Source organism: Homalodisca vitripennis, chromosome 1 (assembly GCF_021130785.1).
Source record: "Homalodisca vitripennis isolate AUS2020 chromosome 1, UT_GWSS_2.1, whole genome shotgun sequence".
In the NCBI taxonomy this organism is placed as follows: Eukaryota; Metazoa; Arthropoda; class Insecta; order Hemiptera; family Cicadellidae; genus Homalodisca; species Homalodisca vitripennis.
In genome coordinates, this window is record NC_060207.1 from 245,010,535 (window position 1) to 245,035,773 (window position 25,239).

The window sequence follows — 25,239 nt, forward strand, 5'->3', positions numbered from 1 at the left end:
TATTGGTACAACCGCACTCTAATCCGTTCCAGCTCTGCTTTAGGATGTAATTTTATCGTGATTCTTCATCATAATTGGTAAGCTACTCTTTGTATTAACTTAAATTTTTTAAATAGACGCCAACATAAAATATTTATTAGACCAATGTGTTTATACAAATGGTATTATATGGCTCTATATTGTTCAAACAAGGACTATTTTATATACAGAGTGTCCCGTAACTCTCTGGACAAAGTGTACCACGTTATTGCTCAGGTCAAAACAAACATATTTCATCATATGAACATGGATCTCCGATGCTTAGTTTCTCATCTATCTGTCTGTTTGCGTTTTTTATAAAAAAAATAATATCTTAAAATAATAAATTAAATTATACCAAATTTGCCTGAAATGTTTATAATAGCAAGGCCAGTTACTGATAAATATATCATGAAATTATCTTTAGTATTTTCTAAATGGCGGCCATTAAAACTTTTAAACTTATATATCTTAAGAACCTGAAATTTTTCTCAAGAAATACAAGAATACCGGTTTTTAGAGGATTTTATCATAAATCTAATGACACCAAAGTTATTTAAATCTAATAATAAATAGCTGATTTAGAGCAGGTTTACTGTGACAAGACATGGCCCACAATGAGAGCTGCCGTTTATTCAGTGTTTGTATTGTTGGCCACTTATTGCGAACCTCAATGTGGGAAATTATAGTAAAAATATATGATAAACGTGTCAAATTACATTCATCTTCATATTCAAGTGCTTAATGTGAAGTTATATAGATTAGCTGAAACCAACTTCGAACAATCCAGTATGATAACGGTTCCCCAGGGAACCGGAAGTTACACAGAAACACCATTTGACAGTTAGAGGGCAGTTCTTATTGCATTGGGGAATTTACGTCCGAGTCCGAGTCTGGTGTCGTCTATTCCAACATCTCCACCCCTCCTCTTCACAGCCACTGTTATTGCTATCTTTCATATTTTATTTCTTCTTACGTCGTTCGGTATGATTCGTAAGCTGTTATTTCGGTATGATTCGTAAGCTGTTATTTCCTTTGGTGTAAACATTGTTTAATTCATACATGCGTATTGCGGGGTTAGCATGTAGTTAAATAGAAAATCCAAGCAACTAATTTTGAGGAAGGTAATTAAGTAAAACTAACCTTTATACGTTCCACTGAGTACTTTTAATGCAGGTGACCTTAATGTCACCTAATTGTTGCTCTATTGTATCCCCATTGATTAAGTGTTGTACAAACGAAAAGTATAATTATATGTTTATTTATAGCGTTATAACCATACAGCCAATTTTGTATTTGAATAACATAATTAACCACATGAAACGTAATATTAATTTTAAATAACTAAATTTAAACAATTTTGGCTTAAATTACTACTCGTATAACTTCATTCGCCTTAAAATTTACTGTAAATTAAAAAAACGTTAATGTGATGCCGAAAACACATCTTTATACTACTTGGATACATATTTAATATTGTTGGAGGTAAAAAAAGGTTCAAGTTCAAAAGTGGTTTGGTTTGCAGAGTAATGCGCTTTAGGTTTTCATTTAAAACATTTTCGGACATGATATTTTTAAATTTTCTAAATTTTGGCTACAGCTAAAAGGAACTTTCAGAAAAGTTGCCACGTTCACACCAAAATAACCCTGAGTTTATTGTTGAAATAAATACGAAAATAACAATATTTTTCTTCACAACTTCACTCATTATTGTGTAGTACGTGAAGTCATACATTTTAAAGTTTATCAGCTTCCTTTTCAAACAATAAACGATATACGAGTCTATGTATTTGACTTTATAAGACCTTTAAAATGAAGATCACTACACATGTTTACATTTGAAAAATACAGATCTACCAGTTTTGGCACACCTTTACTTAAAAATCCATGAAAACCTTTTGTAACCTGTAATCAATGTTTGGTTCTGAGATGAACTGTATTTTTACTAAACTACGATAATCCATTCTGTTTGAGATGCCTTGTATATTTACAAAATTTCTCAAATTTTGTCCTTTGTTTGTCTTGCCTAAGTTGAATAAAAAGTGAATTACGGCTTTAACGGTAAAAGTTTAGTTCAGAAAAAGTGTACTCATTTTACAGTTTGGTAAATATTGTTCCTTTTGTAAAATTGTATCTAAAACTTGTAAAATCTTCAGCATCGTTATAACTTGAGTATTTCTCATACAGCTTTTAAATCGGTTTGTATTAAATACCACAACACTAATGTAGTAGAACCTGAGGCGTAATTATTTAACTGAAAAACTGTTTTAAAAGAGAAGTAAAAAAGGAATTTCTAATTTCTAACGTCCACTGTTGCTCTCCATATATCGTCAGAACTGTGTTGTCAACATCGCTGAACATCCGCCTTCATTGTTCCACATTCAGCTCAATCACGTGCTCAGGGATGAAACATTGGTGTTTCAACGATATTTTTACACCGAAGAATAGATGAAATTTATATGTGGCACGTGTTTTGCTACAAGGTATGCCGCCAATGTGTGTCACTCTATTTATACACCGGGAACTGAACCAAACAATACACTTGAAATTTCTCTCTACTGCTGCTACATGCCTTGTTAGTAATTTGAAAATATTTTTACTTTTTTAAATAAAATCGAAGCAAAAAATATTTATTATTAACAATAAATTAATAAAGATTTTTTTTTACTCCATGTACATTAAATTTGGAAAATAAATTATGTATAACACAAAAATAACTTACCCAAACTATATTTATGCTCTGCATTTGTGTACATGACACATATATAAAAATAGTACATAACTTACAGGCTACTTTATACAAAGATAAATTAAAAACAAGTGACCTTGATCAGTTTAATTCATTAATTCATGTATGATTTTATATATTGATATGCCCTTCAAAATTTACAAGTTTATGTATCCAACAGTAAAACACATACACCTATCATGAAACATAAATGAATTTAAAAGATTAACAAAGATTAATCTGTCTTTATAGATATAAGATATAATCTTAAAAATATAAGTCTTAAAGATATAATCTGTCTTTATACGATTGTAATAAAGTTTATCAACAGCGCAATACTCAACAATAAACTGCGTAGTAGGTTGACACTTAAAGCTGATTTACACGTAGAAGTGTGGAAAGATCGATTCTTTGTGGTCATTTTGATGTTGCGGAAGGAAAATTTCGTCACGTTATATATTTTAAAACTGTATTTTTCAAATTCCGTACAATCGAACGACCCTCAGGCCAGCAGCGAGGGTAGGCTTTGTATTGCTTTAGAATCATACCTCTTTTACGAGATTTACAACACTACATTTTCCTCTCATTGCTGGTTCAATCCTTTCTTCGTAAGAATATTTAAGTAGCATTAGCAGTTTATTTTTAGAACAAAATCAGTTCAAGTGTCAAGCGAAGGAAACCTCAACTGGCCGGCCACAAAGGTGCTCATTAATCATTGAGTCGATCATTTTTCTGCTGCTCTATAACGATTTTACTCAACGAACATTCCCAAGGTTTATTCATACAACCTTCACCATACTATCACACATTTTAAAACTAAAATATTAACTAGATTTTCGTGTTAAGCTCGTAATAAACAAAGCAGAGTACATTATTTAATTAACATGAAGTAGACTTGGTATCTTTAAATTTAAGGTTATGAATTTAGAGTGGCTTTCAGTTCAAAAGCTACCGTAACGTGGGTCATAGTACCAACTTAAAGTCATAGAAACAAAATGTTCCACCAACTAGTTTTTCTAGACCAGTGTTCATCTATAATTTAAGAATGCCCACCATACTTTACAGTTAACAATACGTCGTTCTATGACGAAGATTATATAAAATCTTTGAAGGTACGTAACCCATTGTGCTTCACTTCCTTAGTTAACCTTTGTTCACAAATCTGATGGGTTAAGCGAAGTTATATCGATCTACAGGTGGCGGAGCGGAGCAGTGTGCCATAATGACTCAGTGCTGCCATCATTAACGCCCACCACTACCAACTGCAAATCTTCCTCTATTTTCCAAACAATCACGTTACTATAATGAGTGTTACATTGCGTTGTTACATGTCCGTTACTGTAATGTTATGCTATCATGGAGTGTTTTTCATATTGCTATAAAAAACTAAATACGTCACAAACCTACAAAACTGTTAGTAACTAAGTCCGAAACAGATTTTTTACATTAAATACGAATAGTCCATGTAAATGTTAGTTTACTCATTTGACAACTCAGATGATTTTGAGCAGAGTGGGCCTACATATACCGGCTTTATCTTCCACTGCGATAGTCGTATGTAATGTAACGAATTTGAAGAGAGATATAATAAATCACAGTTGATATAATATAAACGTCACTGATATAATTTAAGACTGGGTTGTCATCATTTTCATCATTGCGATGACTAAATTCGTAGGTGTACAGTAAGTCAAACAGAAAATAGGCCTTGTGTGGATACTCATAAACTTTATTATACTATTCTTTTGATTTTGGGGTCAAAAGATCAAAGGCCAGTAAAGTTGGGTTAGGACATCCAGTGATCACTGATTTGTTTGTCAGTTATAAATTCTTGTGAGCGTTTCATGGACACAACCTCACATAGTTAATAAATACGTAAAAGGAACATTTTTAGCAAGTGATTACCATTTTTAACGAATTCGAGAAAAAGTTTTTTTAGTGTGTGGTGAAGGCCTAGTGACGGCGGGCCCAGCGATACTCCGCTGATTCGGTTTGTATCATTACTATATTTTACTGAAAATATTATATAATATTCACTTCTTGGATAGAAACGAGTATAAATATTCTTATTCTGATTTATTTTAAATGATACTTACTGAATACTGAGTACTCTCAATTATGACACGGGAAAACCCGTTTAGCCCATAACTTTAGATTGACACAGTCAGTGAAATTCCAGAAGACATTCATATTGTTTATTGTAAGGAACTCAAAACATCGATCTTAGAAGAAAACCTGCTGAGCCAATCATCTCTTGTGTTCACTTAGAATCAAAGCTGGATGTCTATTTCCGATAATAATATAGCGTAAGACACTGGTTTTAATAGATCCGATTCAAAAATTCCGTTGGCTAGTTGTCATAGAATATATAGACATACCCAGATATTCATACCCATCAATAACAATAACACTATTCCGTAAGAATAAGACACATTCTGTTCACATGAAAAAAAAAAAAAAACATTACATATATAATTTCCAGTATTCACTAAACCTTCAGCAAATCGTATGTACTAAAATAGTATAGACAGCAGATAGTGTATCTAATTATTTTACTACAATACATTTATGCATTTGAATTGATCTCAACACACACACACCTATTCACATTAAGAAACACTTATATTTCGGATTTTTAAATATTTATCCATCCACTGCTATTGACACTGTAGGTATAAAGCATTAATGTGACTCGGCTGCAGGGCAAGATACTTTCAGAACTGCCACCAGTTTCGTCCCTAACCTCCAAAGTAACTGACACTAGTGTTGCACAACGATTGGCCAAATTCTATAACTGTTTTTATGTGCTTTAAAGTTGTTTAATTTGAGTTAAATCTTAACTAAAACTATTGTTATTCCAATAACTGTTTACATAAATAGAAAAAATCTGTTCAACAACGGAAACTACTGCTGAATTTGAGTAGGATAAATTTAACAAAATCTATCTTGCATAGACATAAAAATCATACATAAAGGTGGGTATTTTTAAAAGTATCCAGTAATAGAAACTAATGATTCGTGTTAGTTTAATCATGTCACTTCGTACACCCTTTGTGATTTGCAAGTGACTCATTTGGAATTTTTCGATTTCCATTTATTTTCATCGATGTTCAACTAGCATGCACCATCGTAGATTTTCCAATTAACTCGCCAATGTGTGTGTTAAATTTTCTATATTTTAAATATCTAGAATCCAAGAATTCAACAAGAAAAGGCAATGATATTACAAGTAGACTGAAATGAAGACTTAACGGAACTGTTTTCAAGTACCAATTTACAGAGAAATTCCATTACTGTTTGTAGACGAAACAGTCGTAACTAAAACAAGAGAAGGCATCAAAAGATCTAAAAACCATAATCGAAGAAATATATTTAAAAATTCAAACATTATATGAAATTGTTAGAAGTACCAACTGATTAGTCAAAAATTATCTATGTACAAAGTGTTCAATGAGAAAAATTAAAGATTATGAGGCGATAGTAGGTTTCATATCAATTACAACTTCAAGAATACTATTAATATAAATATAAATTCTTACGATTCAAATTACAAGGCATTTTTATAACGAACTGCTTAGTTGTAGCTCTTTTTATTTTGTAATGTCCTTACCTGAAAAATCGAATCAAGCAAATTCTATGTCCCTTACATTTTGAGATATCCGCTGCCAAACAATCATTTTTGGAAAACATTTAATGTTTACTATGTCGAGTACATTAAATTCTGCTAATTTCCTCAAATTCTCTATATTTTTAATTTTTAAATTGTATATTTCTCTAATAATTTTTCAACTTATTAAATACTATTTATTAAAATATTAAAAAAAGCTAGTTTTTTCAGAAGGCATTAATACCACATACTATCTCAAAAACTAAAGGAACACATTTTGTGAAATTAATTATATTCAAATTCTCATTTCAGAAAATCATTAAATTATAAGTGTTACCCTTTAATGGTACTGTCGGAAATTTCTGTTTCGATCCAATTAAAACTTAAATAATATAGAAAATATATGCAGAATATGTCTTTACTTGTAACTAATTAGTAATTTTAATTTTAATAGTTTTGGAGATGTATTTATACTTGTAACTAATTAGTAATTTTAATTTTAATAGTTTTGGAGATGTATTTATACTTGTAACTAATTAGTAATTTTAATTTTAATAGTTTTGGAGATGTATTTATTTTACATATTTCTTTTACTTTTCGTACTTGAATAGAAGAACATTTTTTCTGCATACGTATAAATGTGCCAAGGAAACAATATAATTCTGTGGATAAAACACAAACGAAAGAAGATAAACACTGGACCCAACTAAAGGTTGGTCCATACTAGGTGTGGACCAAAAAGAATTTGACCAAGCCTCCAGCCTAGCTGGTGTAATTAGATTGGCTGACACTCAAATATCTGCCTCTGCCTCGCAGTTGTTTACTGCCAACATTTATTTATTCTTCTACTGAATACTCCCCCACTCTACTATCGGGCTCTTTCTTCATTCAAATGACCTGATTATCGTTTGCCAATAGTTAGAGCTAGGACTAGTCATTTCACAGCGGAGAATTTCATAATAATACTAATTGGATTGTTATCCTATCTTGAATCTGTAGATTTCCTGAGCATGAAAGTTTTCAGAACCGATAATTACACAGCCTTGTATTTCCTAGAGACGACCCTCTTTCAAGGGCAAGATGCAGTTCTAGTAATTAGGAGCTTATACAGACCTAAATTTTGGGTGGAATTAAAAGCAACTCCCAAAAGTCGGATTCTTGTAAGCTTAGAAACCTTCCAGATAACCACTAGAATAACCACTCTATCCTGTTTCAAGTGACCCGATTCTCCTCCTACAGTCAAAGTGGTGCAAATTTCAAAGTCTCGCCAAGAGGTTTCAGAAGACTAGATCGTTTTATAATTTGTCGATTTTAATTGACCGAAAGCACCCAATTCCGACTATTATTGGTAGCCACGGCATTGCAGACTCGAAGATCGCCAAGTCCAGATATCACTGATAAATAGCTCCAACAGGGCATCTTATACCAGAGCCAAAAAGCTGACCTTCTTATTTACTATAAGTTATGTTCGGTGTTTAGGGAAATTTCAAATCGAGGATTCCGACCACTAAATTGCGTAGAATGGAACGAGTGGGTTATCAGACCTGGACTTTGAAGATCTATAAGGAAAAGAAAGACGTATAAGAGTTTGAAGGTCTTAGAAATATCTTTTAGCAGAAGCACTTATAAGCACATATATTACTTTAGGAAGAATTTTTAAAACTTTTGATATAATTCAACACAAATTGGTTTCGAATGTGCTCTACAATTCTGTTTCAAAGAAGTCGCGATTAAGAACTGTTTTAAGATCGTTAGTTTAAATTAGGGATTTCCTCGTACCATAAAGGTTACTTGCAGTTTTGAAGGTGTGCCAACGAAAACGTAATGTTTCTCAATCCTTGTAAGAATTCTAACTTTCATCCTTACTTATAACTTACGCTACAACAATGTAATAGTACGCCTCATCACGTATCGCGTATAGGCTTCGCTCAGATCGAAAGGCCATTTCACTCTCGAGTTGTTCTGCGAACAGATAGACGATCAGAGAGTAAATAATTTTTACAGGCCCAGACAGAGAAAAGAGAAAATCTGCCAGGTTGCTGCAGTGACGCTCGGCAAAACCTCATGGATAGAACTCATTTCCAACGAACTCATTCTTGTCTATGCAGAAGGTTTCAGACAAATTGCTAAACTATACAGATTTTGAAGCTATACAGTAGATAGATTTTAAACTAAACCGTTCTCAAGATCTCCTGTGGATAATTAAGTTATTCAAAACCTCTGCCACGTTAATTCCATCATCATACTTGACGTTACCTAAATGAAAACATGAAACATTTCAAGAATAGCTCAATTTGTTCTTGATAAACAGACAAGACAAAAAGCGAGTAGAGAGACAGACAGACCAAAAGGAATTTTGCCAGACATTTTAGTAATAGCTAACAAAATATACAAATATAAATGTTTAGCACATTTCACTCACGAGATCACCTTCTGATCAGTTATAGGCTTTGCTAACGTTCTGCCAAATTCCATGGAAAGGCAAACACAAATACAAGGTTTTCTCGTTGCCATCATGGTACCTATAACAATAATGTACAAATGTTCACCAACTCTAAGCCAAATCACGTGAAGATACATGAACCATTGTCAAACTCGATATTCCTTATGCACAAATAAAGCTTCATGAACAATTCAATTCTATAGGTCAGTTCGTGACACACAGAAATAATTCCAGTCTTTTAATTGATGTGTTTCGCTTATGCTCAGCCAACAATTAATTACGTGGCAACGCTTTTCTTAAAACTAATAAAGTAAATTTGACATGAGCAAAAGAACGAATTCTGTTTTTCACACAAATCCATCTTTAGCAGCCAACAATTTTTCTTGTTGACGAGTTCAGTGTTTGAGGATGTTTACATGGAAACTAATGGTCCATTATAACAAACCCTCTATGTAAACACATACAGTACATACGATAGTAATACAAGTTTGTTTTTACCAAGTTGAAGCCTAATCATGGACTTTGAACACTTTACCTTTGATACACGACATCAAAGTGCTTCTCTGCCCATTACATTGTCTGTACATGTCTTCAGGATATTAACCAACTTGAACTTGTTTGGAACTTCAGACTTAACTTTACCTCTCCTATAGGCTGAGTAGAAATCTTGGTCTCGAATTTCCAAAGGACCGTTTTCAAATAACTCAACCAGATCTTTCTTAAATGTTTTAACGTTGCTTTCTTATCATTATAAGTTTTTTAACTTACATGTGGGAATTTATAAACTCTCCTTTAACAATTCATGGATTTGTTCTTTGGCTCAAGGGAAACAAAACATTTAAATGAAAAGGGTCATAACTGCTTAGTTTACCCTCTCTGTCTGTCTGTGTTTTTAAATTTTGTCCGAAACTAATAAAGATACAAAATTTAAAATTTTGCACAATCGATGTTTTTGCAGTCTCAAATCAAGAGGTTAATTAATATTATATTATCATACCATATTTCCAGATTGTGGATGGTGGAACTTTTCCAAGCTTAATACGGTAAAAGTTAATAAGATTATGAAAATACATATGGGATAATAAAAGTGGTTAAATTTAAAGTACATTTTAAAATTCCTATAACAAATATTAGATTAAAATTAAAAGAGACTATTAAACTTTGTCAGTATAATAGCATAACCACTTTTAACTGTTGTAATGCATGTTAAATTATGCAGTAAACGTGTAAACAATGAAAGTCTTACCGTGCATTACAACGCTTAAGAGCTTACATCTTCATTATTTCCTGATCTTCGTTTATCTTCTAGGTCTGAAATCGATATATTTTATTGAAATTCTAACAAACTTTAACAAATTGTTTGTAATATTGTCAATAGTTCTATAATGTTAAGCTAAATATTACAAATCATCTTGAAATATGATGTAATAATGTAATATAAATTTAATTTTTTATTTTGGACTGCAAGAACAATAATTGTGCGATATTTGAGATTTTTATGTAACACCCTGTAATTAATAAACCAAACAAATACGGACTAAAACATGCATTATCAAAGTGTTACAAAATTTAACAGGAAACTGCGTTGACTTTTATCATTATCGTTATCGTTTCCTCCACGTTTATCTATTAAACAGTTACACTAAAATTATTTCATATGACATTAACATTTTAGAGATTTAGCATTGTTTTAGACATACAATGGTGTGCCATAACAGGCTTCGCTACGCTTGCCTTCACAATTTCAAGCCCATATTTAATTTTACCTTCGGTCAGATAGACAGATTTGCAACATTCAGAAACCAATCTTTTATTCCCCCCGGCAGACAAAAAAATTGTGTCATCCTACTGAGTGGTAGGCTTCAATGACTCTCAGCCAAATTCTATAGTTGGTCATGCTCTATCATATAACTTATTGTTGTCTATGTAGAAATGGAGTTTCATGCAAAATTTGAAGTACACATAAAATTTGCGTACTTGACAGTTCGTACTTGTCAGAAACCAGTCAGTTCGTGTTCGAGATATTGTGCGTACAGGCAGAGAGATATAAATTAATTTTTTCATAGTATAGGCTTCGCTAACGCTCAGCCAATAACGAATAGGGGAATATGGTGTGAGCGAGGCGACCGACAAAACTTTGTAATGTGAAGAATTAACTGTCCCACGATTGTCCAGTCAAGTATTCTTTGTAAAATTTACTTCAGTATTTTACTGTCATTTCTATAGTAATTTGTATCTAGAAGTAAAAAGTTATCTATGGCGACGGTTCCAAGATTTTCGGAGACCGTAAGTTTCCTTACAGTTATATGTGTGCACATGTAGCTTTTATACAGTCTTATTAACAAGCAACAGAAGTGATTACTGACAATAGAGGTCAAGCAGAGGTCATATAGATGATCAGCCAGTGGAGTCTGCCAGTGTTGCGTAATTACACAGGGCTGCCACAATAACCGATCTTAATTACCTGCGATAGTCCATAACACATCCCATTACTGTGTTTATGTCGTTAGTATTTTGTATATTATATTATAAATATGGTTAAAGTAAACGAATTATTAAAATAATCAACCCGCTAAAAATTTAGAAATTAATCAAAACTAATTAAAAAAAATTATGGTTGCCTGTAAAGTCGGTTTTACGGGCGAAGATTTTACGTGACAACGTCTTTTTCTCGGTAGAATATTTATTGATATGAATATTATTAAATTGCACAATAGGAACAAGGAATTGAATGAAAATAAGAATTGCACAAATTTTAACTATAGAAATATATTTTGTTTACTAAAACATTGTACATAATTTGAAATTAATTAAAATTTGTTATTGTAAATGGTAAAGTTGAATAAAACATTTACTAAAATTGGAATTTGAAATTCTTGCTAAACACAGTTAAATTCTAACTCCGCGCGTGGTGATTGGTCGGTTTAGTTCGTTTGTTTGGTCGCACTGTTATGACAGGTTAGAGGTTATAATTTGTTATTTTAAATGTTTGACTAGCAATACGCGCTGTTTCTTCTCAATCGACTGAATTACGATTGATTGCAGAGTGATTTAAACTAATAATTTACTTAACACTATCAACATTTGTCATTAGTATGACATAACCTATAAACTCAGTTTCTCAACTTTTGTGTCAATCTAACAATTAATCAATCAATCATAGTTTACGATAATGAAATATCAGTGTACAATTATTTACCTTTATTGTTGTAGTTGTTGTAAATGACGAATCTAAGCACTCCACATTTTCACGAATAAACATAGTTATCTGCTTTATCCCGTGCGGCGGACCCACAGTTATCTGCTTTATCCCGTGCGGATCCCGTGCGGCGGACCCACTGGACGGGCATCGTAACGTTACCGGGCGTTACACTTTTTCATGAGTGACTCCGAGCCGCAACCTAATTTAAGACGTTGTCACGTCAAAATAAATAAACCAACGATATTGTACAATACGAGAATTTACACAATAATATAAATTTAAAGGAGAAGAAAGGTTAGACAATTTTTGACTGTATTTCATAAAGGTATTTACTGATTTTTCAGATATGTTCAAGAATAATAGTTTTTTATAATTTTTGTTCATTTGTGAATCTAGCAAATAATTTTTTTAAACACTACTTCTTACGTATCTTAGGTGCATGAATAAAATATACACTTTTTAAAGACAGCTTTAAATGTATTACATTCAACTACGACAGCAAAAAAACGTAATCTATTTTGCTTTATAAAATACAATTGAAATGATGTCCGTTTCTTCTATACACAATTCGACGGCATAATATACAGGTGTATCACCTTTTATCGTCCAAGGACAGTTAGACGTTAAAAAAAATACTTTTTCTAGGTGTTGAAACTCAATGAAAACCCCAGTGGCTGGTTAATATTCCTGGAAATAATGTTTTATATCTTGGTGACGAGGAACTTGTATGTTGTATTTAATTACTCTAGGAGATTAGGAAGTTACAATCTCATTTCAACCCCTACGGTGGGTGATCCTGTATATCTTTTATTTTCCTTTTGAGAAAATAAGACACGTGTGGGTCACGTTTAATCTTTCTTGGACATCAAGATGTGCAGAAATTTAATATAGTTGATCTAGGGGTTGCAATGCCATTCATGTGGGTGTTTGATCTTCATGAGTTTTTCTAATTAAGCAATGAAATGAAGCATACGTGTACCAAACTCAACTTCCTGGGATATCGACTATTCGTCATAGTGTTTAATATTCGGTGATCTCATATAACTAGGAGGTATCATATTTCTTGTATATCACAAGTCTACGTCCAATGGAATTTTGGTTTATAGCTGTACATACCTGAACAAAATCATTGAATTACTGAAAATTGCTCATTAGACTATGCATGGTTTTAAATAATAATTGGTGAACTATGTAAAAAGAAAGTAGGTCACAATCCTCATCGCTTAAGTAAATGGAGGCTGGGATGCAGCAGTCCTGAAAGAAAACCTGTCGAGACGGTGCAAGGGATGCGGGGGGAGCTGGGGGGAGAAGGCTTTTGACTCGGAAAGTTAAAAATAATTATATCGTCATATTATAAAATAAAATGTTAAACATAGAGTTATGGATGCTTGATGCTTGAAAGAAGCAAAAGTTACAGCCTCTGTGTCGTACAAAAAGCTGGTAAAAGCTTATTACTTTAATTGAATTATCAGTAGCTTCGCATCAACTATTTAAAAAATCAACAAATATAGAAGCTAACGTTTAGCCTTTCCTTGTTATGGTTTCTTTGTACACAATAAACAGCTAATGGTTTTTTCAAGCACCAATACATCCTAGTTCTTGAAGCAATATATAATTAGTTTTTTCCCAATGTCCAATTGGTTAACAGTTCATTGTATTGACATTGTCTGCAAATACCAAAAATTAATATTAATAATACATTTATCACTTTTACTTAAGTGGGTAACTTCCATTGATTTTACTCTTTCGTGTATTTCTGCATGCAATTTGTCATGCTCGAAGAAAGGCAAAGTTGAGTACATCTTGGCGATGGAGGAATCAGGCAGTGAGCCAAAAAAGACTGAGAACTGCTATAATTATTAAAATTGATCTTTAACCCATTGTGAGTCAAAGGAATTATTTTTCGTTATAAAAATAAAATCGTTACTTCAAACTCAATTCTTTTCATTTCGATCATTTCTAAGGGCACATTCACCTCACCATTACTGACTTAATTCGGTCGACATTCGACCAGCTATGCGCAGAGTACATGAGGTGGAAGAAACACATCTGCCGTACTGACAGTCAGTTAGTATCTAGAGGAAACAGTTGACCGAATTAGACCTCCTTGACCTAAACTCATCAGCTATTACTGACCGCTAATTGACTAGTTGGCAAACTAGTCGTCCCGCCATGGCGCACCGCATGTATTCGATGTTGTTACGTCAGAGTACTTCACCCAAACAATATTTTTGCCAACGCTTTTAGTGGTGTAGCCCGAAAGTTATTTCGGGAGCCCGGAGCCTGTGGGATGTCTCGGCATTTTGTAACATGAAATTATTTTCACCCTTAACATAACAATGTTTTTGTAACATATGTTCCATACAATATTTATGTCGTTTTATTAAAACACGCGCGTGTATGCATTAGACTTGCACATCAGTTTTTGAATGGGAATACATAACTGTAGATTTCCGAACTTTGGTTCAAATCCCAATAATTGTTCTTAGTTAGAAATGAAAACAGTTCAATCACGTTTCAAATTTACACGTTGACATATTGATGTTAAATTCCGACCTATACATAAGATAATTCAGTATGGGAAGCTTCCAGGATAGTTGATAAAAAATAGTCTTAGCCCGGGGCTACGCACTCTTAGCTCAAAGAGAAACCTACAACTAACCGTGTATAATGTACTTCTATATAACGTACAGGGACAATCCACTCATCTATAAAACATGAAGGGTAGTTGCATACAAATCGATAATTCATGAGCTCCGTCTACCTGGTCAAAAGAGAAAAGTTATCTGCACTAGGATGATGTTTATGCCATAGAATGTACTTGCAACGTTTCGTGTTAAAATTCACGGAATTCTAGGAATCCCAGAAATGTAACGAAAACGTTTTAGAATCTCGGATTTGCCTTTTGGTTTTAAGTTTGTGCACAAAATATTATTTTTAAAATTGATTGCTATAGAATGTCTCTATAACGTTTTTGTTTCAAAACAAAACAACATATATATTTACTGCTTAGCAATATATGCAGAACATCAACTATTTTTTAAATATGAGTTAACAATTCTTACGAGTGAACAAATCTGAGGAAAAACTATATTTTAAGCGATTTTAAAACTGAATAAAGGCTTTATCAATCATTAGAAAAACAATAATCATATGTTTTATTAAGTAAATATTGCTAAAGTAGCATATATAAACTTCATTGTCTTTTCTTCCAAAGTCTGGGCATATAAAATGTTGGAAATGCAACATCGATATCTTTTACTAGATGGGACTTTCATCAATTTGCAATTTTTGTGGTGTTTTCAATTCAGTGAGGGAATCCACTTTATTGCAATGTGACTTTAAGAACTTTACTACCAATCTCCACCTGCAAAAACTGAAAAGATCTTATTCTGTTTCAGAAGGATTAGGCATAACAGTTGTAGCTTTCTTGCTATCTAGCGCTAATTGACAAATACGTGTTTGTATAACTAAAGGTTACTGTGTCAAAATTTTTTTTAAACCAAAAACTCTTTGGGTATATTATCTTGAATCAAATCTGTTTTGTAGCAATTTACTTTGTTTATATAACCATCCATTTTAACGTAAATTTCTGTATGTTGCAGCTCACAATGCCGGAATATCACCTTCTTCAACGCAAGAATCGAACAGTAAGCAGCCAATCAGTGAGGATGGCACGAAGCCTGTCCAGGAGGAAAGAAGTATCACGGAGGAGCCGGAGAGCAACGACACATCGTACGGCGTGGAGGCGACCGCGGTGCGAACCCTAGCGGCGACCACAGGAACCGTAGCTATCCTCGGAACCACGGCCAAGACCGCAGAGAAGAAGGAAGGGAAGGAGGAGGGTAGCAGCGAGGCGGCAACGCCTGTGGTGGTAGACACAATACCTGAGGAGCAAGAAGAACCTCCTTCTAGCGTTGAGCAAGCCGTCGTCCACGAAGAGGATAAAAGGGACAGCAAAGCGTCTGAGAAGAGCTCAGGTCCTGCCTCCGCCAACAGTAGACCCACCAGTAGCCATCTAGAAGACAATGATAAGAAGGAAGCTGCAGACCCGTCACCACCTGCCTCATCGAACGAGCCCAAAGAGAGCACTCCTAGCGAGTCTTCAGAGGCGATAAAGTCTCCTCTTCCGAATTCTAATAAAAGTGAAACCGCTTCTCCCGAGGTAAAATCGCCAGTTTCACCTCCGGATGAAACCGAATCAAAGATCGCCGAAGAAGTTGCAACAGAATCCGTAGTTAGTGAATCGACCAAAGACAAGGAAGAGGATATTTCAAAATCAATATCGAGTGAAAGGTTAAAAACGAATAGTTTATCGAACACGACTTTATCGTCGGATTCCATTGCTGAAATCGAAAATGCCAGCGTAAAACAGTCACCTTCGGTTGAAAAAGTAATAGAAAGCTTTGACAGTTCGAGTACTGTGGAGTTTGTAGATATTGCGACCAAAGACTCGCCCAAGGCCGATGATACCGCGACAAACCCCGCACGATCGATAAGTTCTGATTTATCTAACAAAGCCAATCTACCAGTTGATGGGGAGAAGACGCCTGATGTCACATCTCCAGTGGAACCGGAAGAGAAATTGTATGAGGAAGAACTTCCGCCTCCTCCGCCACCAGAAACAGAAGATACCTCAGAAGCTCAAATTCCAAATGATACTATACAGTCCCCTCCTAATCTAGAAAAGACAGAAATAACAGAAGATAGTTCAGTCAAAGAGACCGATCAAGAAGAAGTCGATGCGAATAGTTTATCAAAGGATCAACAGAATGAGGAGCCTTCTTTAAATTCTGAATTGACTTCTAATACGTCAAATAGCATTCAGTCCGTTTTAAAAAACGAAGAAGCTCAAGACATTAATTCCAAAAGTGCCATAGAAAACAATTCTCCAAATGCCTCTGAAGAAGTAAAAGCGGAAACGGGAAGCCCATTCAGTACCGATAACAACAGCTCACTGAATGATAATGGGGACGCAAGTCCGGTGAAGACAGTCACTTCTAGCCCAGCTCCAGAAATTTCAGAGGATCACAAAGAGGAAATTAAACCAGAGGTGGTTCAGAGTCCAGTTCCAGACAAATCTGAAAGCACCCAAGAGTTAACAAACGGATTAGCCTCAAGAAACGAAACACCCATTGAGAAAACACCAGTCAACGAACAAATATCCAAACCTAGTGTGGAAGAAGTTCTAAATAGCACAGAAGGCAATGAATCGAAAACGCCAGGTAATGAAGTTAACGGTGAAATTCCAGATGACGTGTTTGGTTCACCAATAGACTTAACGGATGAAAAGGTAGTTGCTGCAGCCACTACTATTCAGGCAACATTTAGAGGATTTCAGACGAGACAGAATTTGAAGGCAGATGAAAAAGGTGAAACCGATGAAAAGCCTGTCTCAGAACCAGTTGAAAACGAAGTCAAGAAATCGGCAGAAATCGTAGAAGAGACCCCTTTAAATTCCGTTAGTGAAGGTTTCGATTCAACAACCGAACAGCCGAGCTCCATCTTGGAAGATGTTGACGACAAGATGATCGCCGCGGCGACGACGATTCAGGCCAATTTTAGAGGGTATCAGACGAGGCAAATCTTGCAAAACAGAGACTCCGCACTTCCGACCTCGGAAGATACCAACCAATCGAGTGAAAGGAAAACACCGACAGCGCTTACACCCGAATTGATCGAATCAGTCAAGGAGGAAGTGGACGATATTTGTAAAGAGGCCGAAATCATTGCAGCTGAAAGAGCAGAATCCGTAGAAGGGATGGTTGCCGGAGTCCATCAAGTCGTCGTGGAGGCGAAGGAGTCGACTACTCTCCCGAGTGTGTCGGAGTCTGTACAAGCGGTGAGGGGGAGTGTGACACCCCCGTCTGTAAGCGATGCCGGCGCAGAGGATGTTGACAACTACGATGGCAAGGAGGAGGTCTTCGACTCGCTTCCGACAGATGAGAAGACGGTCCACGCTGCGACAACCATCCAGGCCTCCTTCAGAGGGTTCCAAGTCAGGAAGAATCTTCAGGACAACCAAGAACAACCTGACGTAAGTTACTCGTTTGTAATTCAAACTGCAATACAGTGATAATTCAATTTGATGAGTTTTGCTGGATGTGACAGTCGAATGACTAGGTTCATCATTGGGGGAGCTAATAGTGATATGTTCAGTCGATATCATATGTGGACTTATGTAACGGACCAGTGAATATGTTAAGGCATTTGCTCGCAGAGGCAGCTGTACGTGAAACCGGTCAGGCGGCAAGGTTTAATGACGTACTGACTGCAGAAACCCGAGATGAAATCGGGTCAGCAGACTGCTTAAAGTCCGCTTCGGAAGTGTGCTTCATTCCGGGAAGTATTGCCAATCACGCGGAGAGGTGCGCGTTTACTTATTCAATACGAGAGATACAGGTATAAGTTAACGTTTACTAAAACGAGTAATCAAATCCAATGGCATATTTAATTGGCTGCCTCAAATTATCAAATTATTTTACCTCGTTCCAGTATAAGGAGACATCCACCAACACTGCACTTCTCGTCCTCCTTTCAAGCACCATTTTTTAATAACGCATCTGTAAGATGCAAATTAATCCGATGGACCACCAGTATGACCACTTTTTGTATCTTTATTTCTCCGAAGTTTTAAAAGCACCATTATTACATTTAGTATGGATGTGAACAGAAATGCATCCTGTTACCGTTTCAGCGAACCTACCGTACTTGTATGCATTTAAGCCTTATCGATTCTTTCATAAATTACATTTCAGGTACCCTATCACTCATTGCAATAACAGCACGAAAGAAAAGAGTGGTCTTTGTGTATAATCTGAGAATACTTCCTCTTTAACCCTCTTTGTCATAACTGCTAACTTAATAAACATCAAGATCCAGCTAAACGGCACCAATTACGGATCTTTATGGCGTCGTTTTCCTGCCCCCCCCCCACAAACCCTCCCTTTAACCCCCCTCCCTCCATAGTACGAGTCGCGCCTGGACTCTTGTGAACGACGTTTAATTTAATTCAGGTTCGTTTGTATTATGTAGCTATTCTGGAACCCTTTCATAGCATGAAATACTCAAGCATCAGTGCTTCTGCTATGCTGAATAAAACTTGCCCCGTTACTGCTTTCATCTTTAGCAAACTATTAAAACTTACGAGGAACATATTCCGTGATTAAATCTTTCTGAGGGTTTCTTAAACAAGTAGTGTTTTGCTAAATGAAACCTGTTCTATTCCTGTTATACATTAATGAGTATTTGTTTCAGATAAATTCAATTAATCTTTTAACAAACCTAAGTTTCAAATAAAAAATGGTAACTTGGAAACTTTCATATCTGTTATAGATTAAAAAAAAGAAACTAACTTCGATTTCTTTTCTAAAGGCTATTTTTAATTTTTAATTGAACACAGAAATTATTTTACATTCAAATGCTTTATTTATATTAAAACTATAGGAATATCGTTATCCATCGCCACTTTTAAAAGTAACTTTGAAACAAGAGAAGCAAATGCAGAGAAAGTTCGATGCTTAGATACTCGTATATCAGACAGCTTGTGATGTATGTGTTCGAACTGTCCGTTTGACATATTGCTTTGCTTCACACTTATTTCCTACCAACTCGGCCGTATACAACGATATCGTTTAAATTTTATCGGTAAAGTATTACGACCTTTTAAAACTGCTAGGGCCCAGTGTTCGATATTCTAATATTTCTGTTAAAAGCATATGCTATATAGTATATAAGTTTAAAATCAATTCTATTATAAGATTGTGGTAAAAAGCAAACATTTTTCACAGTGCAACAGCTTTTATTTTTCCATATTAATTATAAATATGAATGGTGTTTGGTATACTATTTTAGGCGTTCCTTATTTACTGTTTAGTTTAAGTGAACAGCATCTTTCTTTCCATTTTCGTATCTTTTTATGAAATACAAAATTAAATTATACTTTTAATATTAAAGAACTTAATTACATACGTTTACTATTTAGAGGAAAACCGATAAAATACATTCTTTAAGACATTGTTACTTCAACTTTCGTAAATATATATATATATATATATATATATATATATATATATATATATATTCAAATTTGAGAAAGAAACAGGAATTTTTCCGGACATTTTCCATAGTTCAGTATTACAAAAACTCAGTAACACTACGTTTCCAGATCCGTAATCTGATCTCTTCTTCAGGTAAATAACTAATCTAACACATAATTTTACTAACTAGGTTAAAATAAAGAAATCATACTAGAGCGTTGTGACACGCCTAGAGCGTTGTGACACGCCTAAGTCAGGAATCACAACCACCACAGAAGAAGAGATCAGATTGCAGATCTTGAAACGTAGTGTTACTAATTTTTTGTATCCCTGAACGATGGCAAATGTTTGAAAAATCCTGTTTCCTTCTCAATCAAAAGTAAACTCAAACAAAGTATTCAAATTTGTCATTTAAACTGTAACTATTTAATAACTGTAACAATTAAGTAAATTAAAACATATGACTGTGTTTTTAACATTCAGGAATGAAGCAAAGGACATTCAGTTTGATGGAACACTAATCCTTAAAAATATTCGGAAACATTCAATACCATTAACAAATGAGAAAACAGATTTTCCTTATTCTTACACTACCGTTAGTCTCCTGTAAACAGCGTATAGTTATATAATATTACGAATTTTATGTTACATTAAATTTAGTTTATTGGGTTATTACCCTGATACGAATAGGAGGTATGATAAGTATAATCAGTAATTGGCTAATATACATGTGCAGTCGATGCCGGATTACCCACCCCCAGCGGAGGACGACCTCATGCCCTCCCTGGACGACCTCCCGCCTCCGGACTTCGAGGCTCTGGAATCCTCGTACTCAGAGGACGCCCCCACAGAGCCTCTCGCACCGCCGCCGCCCCCGGACTCTGTCATCTTCAACGAAGAGGACGAAGATGAGCTGATGTCCCTCCAGCAGCTCCAGAGACCGCCAGAGTGTGACGAGCTCCCCGAGCACAGACTGACCGTGGACACCGACTCCTCGGAGAGCTCCCTGTCCAGCGCCGCCACCAAGATACAGGCGGGGGTCAGAGGATACCTCACCAGGAAACAGATGCAGGTGGAAATCTTTTCGTAATTCACGATCAAAGAGAGTTGCTCGATATATCGAGATCTCCTATATGTGATATTTGTTTAAGGAGAAGCCGATCCCCTTTTACGCCTTATTCTTCTCGCTCTCATGGGCCACTGGCCCGTGCGAGGATATTATAAAACAGAATAAGGGAGAGAGTCGATACAGTACAAGGTCGATGGTACTGATAAAAAGTACAACGGTCACAGACATGGTTCGTACCTGCGCTGTCTCTAACTCAGACCCAAAGTCCAACGTCTGAGACCGCTCGGACATCGGCACTCCCAAGGTATTTGAATACCTTACTTTGTATTAAAATAAGAAATGATACTACACATTGAGCAGCTGTGGTGGGATGGGATTATTCAATGTGAATGTTGAATTTAGCTCCATTTCTCCCTTTTCTTACGTGCAGCATTTGAAATCTGATGCTGGCAGACTTGACTCCTGAAATCTGGAGTCGTGTTCGTTTGCTCCACCGTGCTTTGGGTCGTGTCAGACAACATCGTAGTGCGTTCAATTGGTCACCTGGTGAGACTGTGGGAATACCTCTTCACCTAGATTGCACTACTTTTTGTAGTCTGGGTGTATCTGGTGTCGAAACGATGCGGGTGGTTCGTTTTGAGCGTCTTCGTTCTTCCTTACCGACTATTTTCTGATCCCTTCAGACGAACATGACTCCAGATTTCAGGAGTCAAGTCTGCAACAGCATCATATTTCAGATGATGCACTTAAGAAGAAGGTGAACTGGAGCTAAATTCAACACTCACAAGCATTGATATGTTACTACTACGGGTTCCTGAAATGATAAGTCGATTAATCTTCTTCATTAACTATTTATTAAATTATTAATTTGAATAGGCTACTTATATGCCTTAAAAATAACAAAGCATATTTTTTTTTAAAAAAAAGCTGTTAAAATAAAAAAAGGTCATCGCTGCAGTACACGACCACTATATTATTCATTCATTTCATTCAAATTGCATGTCTCTTCAGATGTATTTCTTGTACCTATTAAAATCCTGATTATGCATTGCGAACCCTTTGCTCGATTTCATTCACTGTTCTTCACAGTTAATTTGAATTTGAGTATTTGATTACATTCAAATTAGTGAATATTTGTTCTAACCGAACACCTACTACTTCAAAGTTTGGAGTATGAACAGATTATAAAATGTTAACACTTTGCAAAAATTCCAGTTAGTAAATTAATACCTCGAACTTCAAACTTTTTATCTTATCTTTTACAATTTAAAGCGAAATATATCTTCTGGTCTGAATAGAATTGGCTTGGAGAAGGCAAACTTGGGAAAACAATCTCAGTTTGGTTGGGTTGCCCGGTAAATTATATGGATGAATCAATGTAACAGATTTCTTATTGACGACGGATGATATGGATGAATAATATTATTTCGGACATTTCCCATTTTTATTGTTACAAACATGGAACATGGAATATTACGCTAACCTTACGTTATGTCCAAGTGTTTTTTAACATATTGTGATTCCAGTCCTCGAAACGTTGTTTTTGAAACATAGAACAATGTAAAATCATATTATCATTTTAATGTCACAGAATCATCTAACACGCTTGGGAGATACCGGAGTCTCGCGGTCTTAGGCGTCGTGACTTTTAATCTTTGAGTTGATGCTATCGCAGGTTCAAATCACGTCTGTAACCACAGTATTTTTATCAGTACCACTTACATTGTACTGTATCGTCGACTTTCCTTCTTATGCTGTTTGACAAGATCCTCGCACAGGCCAGTGGCCCTTCAGTAATAGTAGTCTTAAGGCTAAAAGGGGGGTTGCACTCCTTTAAAAATATACGTATAAATAGTAATAGTACTGAGATGTCACGGTTGTTGAATTTATCACAAAGCAGTAAGTGTATTTAAAAATATTAATAATGTCATTAAAAAAATCACATTGCTAATATTTATTATTGTAATTCTTATTGTGTTATGTATTGTAAATTATTTTGTGGGTAAAAACGGATACAAATATCCATACCTTGATGTATTCATATAGTGAAAAACATAAAATTTGTTTTAAAGCAGTTTTAGTTGTCTATTTTGTACGTTTTCATTGTATATTGCTAGATTATTTTTATGTACTAACATTTATTAATAATATAACATTTCTCACTATAATTATAGGAATAACAGTCACACATACACTATTTTCCACTTTTATAATACTATACACTTTTATATTAAATAAATTTTCTTGTTTTTGATAAATATTCCTAACTGACAAGCATTAAGTACTTAGTGATAATTAAACAATTATATTGAATCATATTTAATGTGTATTCGGGAAATAATTGAATTAAAATATATTCTGATCGCTTAACGTCGATACATATCAAAACAAAGATTTATTTCCCATCATAATCTCAATGAAATAGGACTATGTAAAGTTAACCAGTTGTACACACAATACAAATGTGTATGTTTGGACATTAACTAAACTGCCTCACTGTGGCTCCAGGCTCAAGGAGACACCGGAGGCACGACCTCCACCTCCACGAACGTGCTGGACAGTGACCAGTCGCTGAGCGTGTCGCGAGAGGAGGACGGAGTGAGAAGTGCGATATCCACGGAGGAGGAGAGCGAGGTTTGCCGCCACGTGGTCAGCCCTGACAGTGACACGATCATGGAGATGGAGGTCCCTCGCTCCTCCAGGAGCGCCACCAAGAGGATGTCCTTGGGCAGTAATGCGGCAGAGCTACCCCCGGCCCGTCAGCGAGCACCCCTCCGCACCGCCATGTCTGTGCAGGTCAGGCCCGACTCCAGATATGTATATAACACAGCAGTATAATATATAATCACCGCTTCATTACTATCATGGTCGAGAGTCGTGTTAATATCATCAATCAAGCATGCACATGTTTCACATGTACAATACTCATATAATAGCAAACGTCGATATTAATAGTTCAGAGTTCAAAAGGTTGTACATCAGGATCACATTCAAGCATTCAATTCAAAATTCCCGCATCTTACATCCTTGTCAATTTTCCACCTACAGCACCTGTCAATCTCCTGATTCTGCACTCTCCCAGTCAAATTTCAAAACTCGGTAACAATATAAAATATTTTGACGCTAAAAAGGGTTTCAACCTAGTTTTTTTGCACATTTGGTGTCACGGCGTTCTTTATCCAATTGGGCTTTTGATGCAATGAACACCTGCCTGTGAGGGCAGACGTTCGTAAACTACCGTTCTTTGGTCTACCGGTTCGGTAGTTTCCCCTGCCTCTGGTATCATACGAACGAATGTCTTGGCCAGTTATCATGGGACATTTAGACCTACAGAACAGAGTTGTTTCAAATATGTAGAGACTTGGCAGAGTCAACAATGGTTTTCTAGAAGACTGAAATTCAAACAAGCAATTAATTATTCGTATCGCTCGCTTTTGAAATTTGAAACTTTCATCAACATAGCTAGATTGTGGATACATAAAAACTTAATTTCAAACAAAAAGAAACCGTCCTGTTTGAAGAGGATTCCAGTGTATAGATAGGATAAAACTTTTTTGGTTTTAATGGTTAAACATGTACCTTGATGTGTAAAACATCGAATACAGATAAATAATATCACAATTTAATAGCGTCAAATTTATGCCTTTCTAGTAATAGAACGAATATTTTTAATTTTTTAATTTTGAAAACATTTTTAATTTCCAAACACTTCTTTGCCCTAATTGGATTTGGCCGTAGATTATGAGGAATTCCCTTAGACGAGATCATCTATTTACTCAGAATCTGTAACATATCTAACTGATAGTTAATATATTTATGTACTGGTACAGGATCGATTCATGCTCAATTTACATGTACAGATTACAGTGACTCTGTAGTAGCATATGTAAAGTGGTATGTATAGTACTAGTGTACTATACATCCATATATATACTAGAGTCTAGAGCAGGTCTAGCAGTTAGTTACACTATTGTACTAGTACATATTGTACTATAACACATATTAACCCTAAAGTCTAGAGCAGATCTAGCAGTTAGTACACTATTTTACTAATAGAGGATCGTTACCGACACTCTATACAGGTTGTCACGACAAAATAAGTTTATTTTTGTAAGGTTAAACTAACATTCCCG

At 35.2% G+C, this 25,239-nt stretch overlaps 1 protein-coding gene across 3 annotated transcripts in view; it reads left to right on the plus strand.

Moving 5' to 3' along the window:
* Nucleotides 1-25,239, plus strand: part of LOC124353228 (histone acetyltransferase KAT6A-like) — a 162,590-nt gene that overhangs the window by 81,647 nt on the left and 55,704 nt on the right. For all 3 annotated transcript variants that reach the window (XM_046803130.1, XM_046803133.1, XM_046803132.1), the window contains exons 3-5: nucleotides 15,604-18,035; nucleotides 20,774-21,109; nucleotides 23,615-23,902. In XM_046803130.1, the coding sequence (XP_046659086.1) occupies nucleotides 15,604-18,035; nucleotides 20,774-21,109; nucleotides 23,615-23,902 (3,056 nt within the window). The remainder of the gene's footprint in view (nucleotides 1-15,603; nucleotides 18,036-20,773; nucleotides 21,110-23,614; nucleotides 23,903-25,239) is intronic.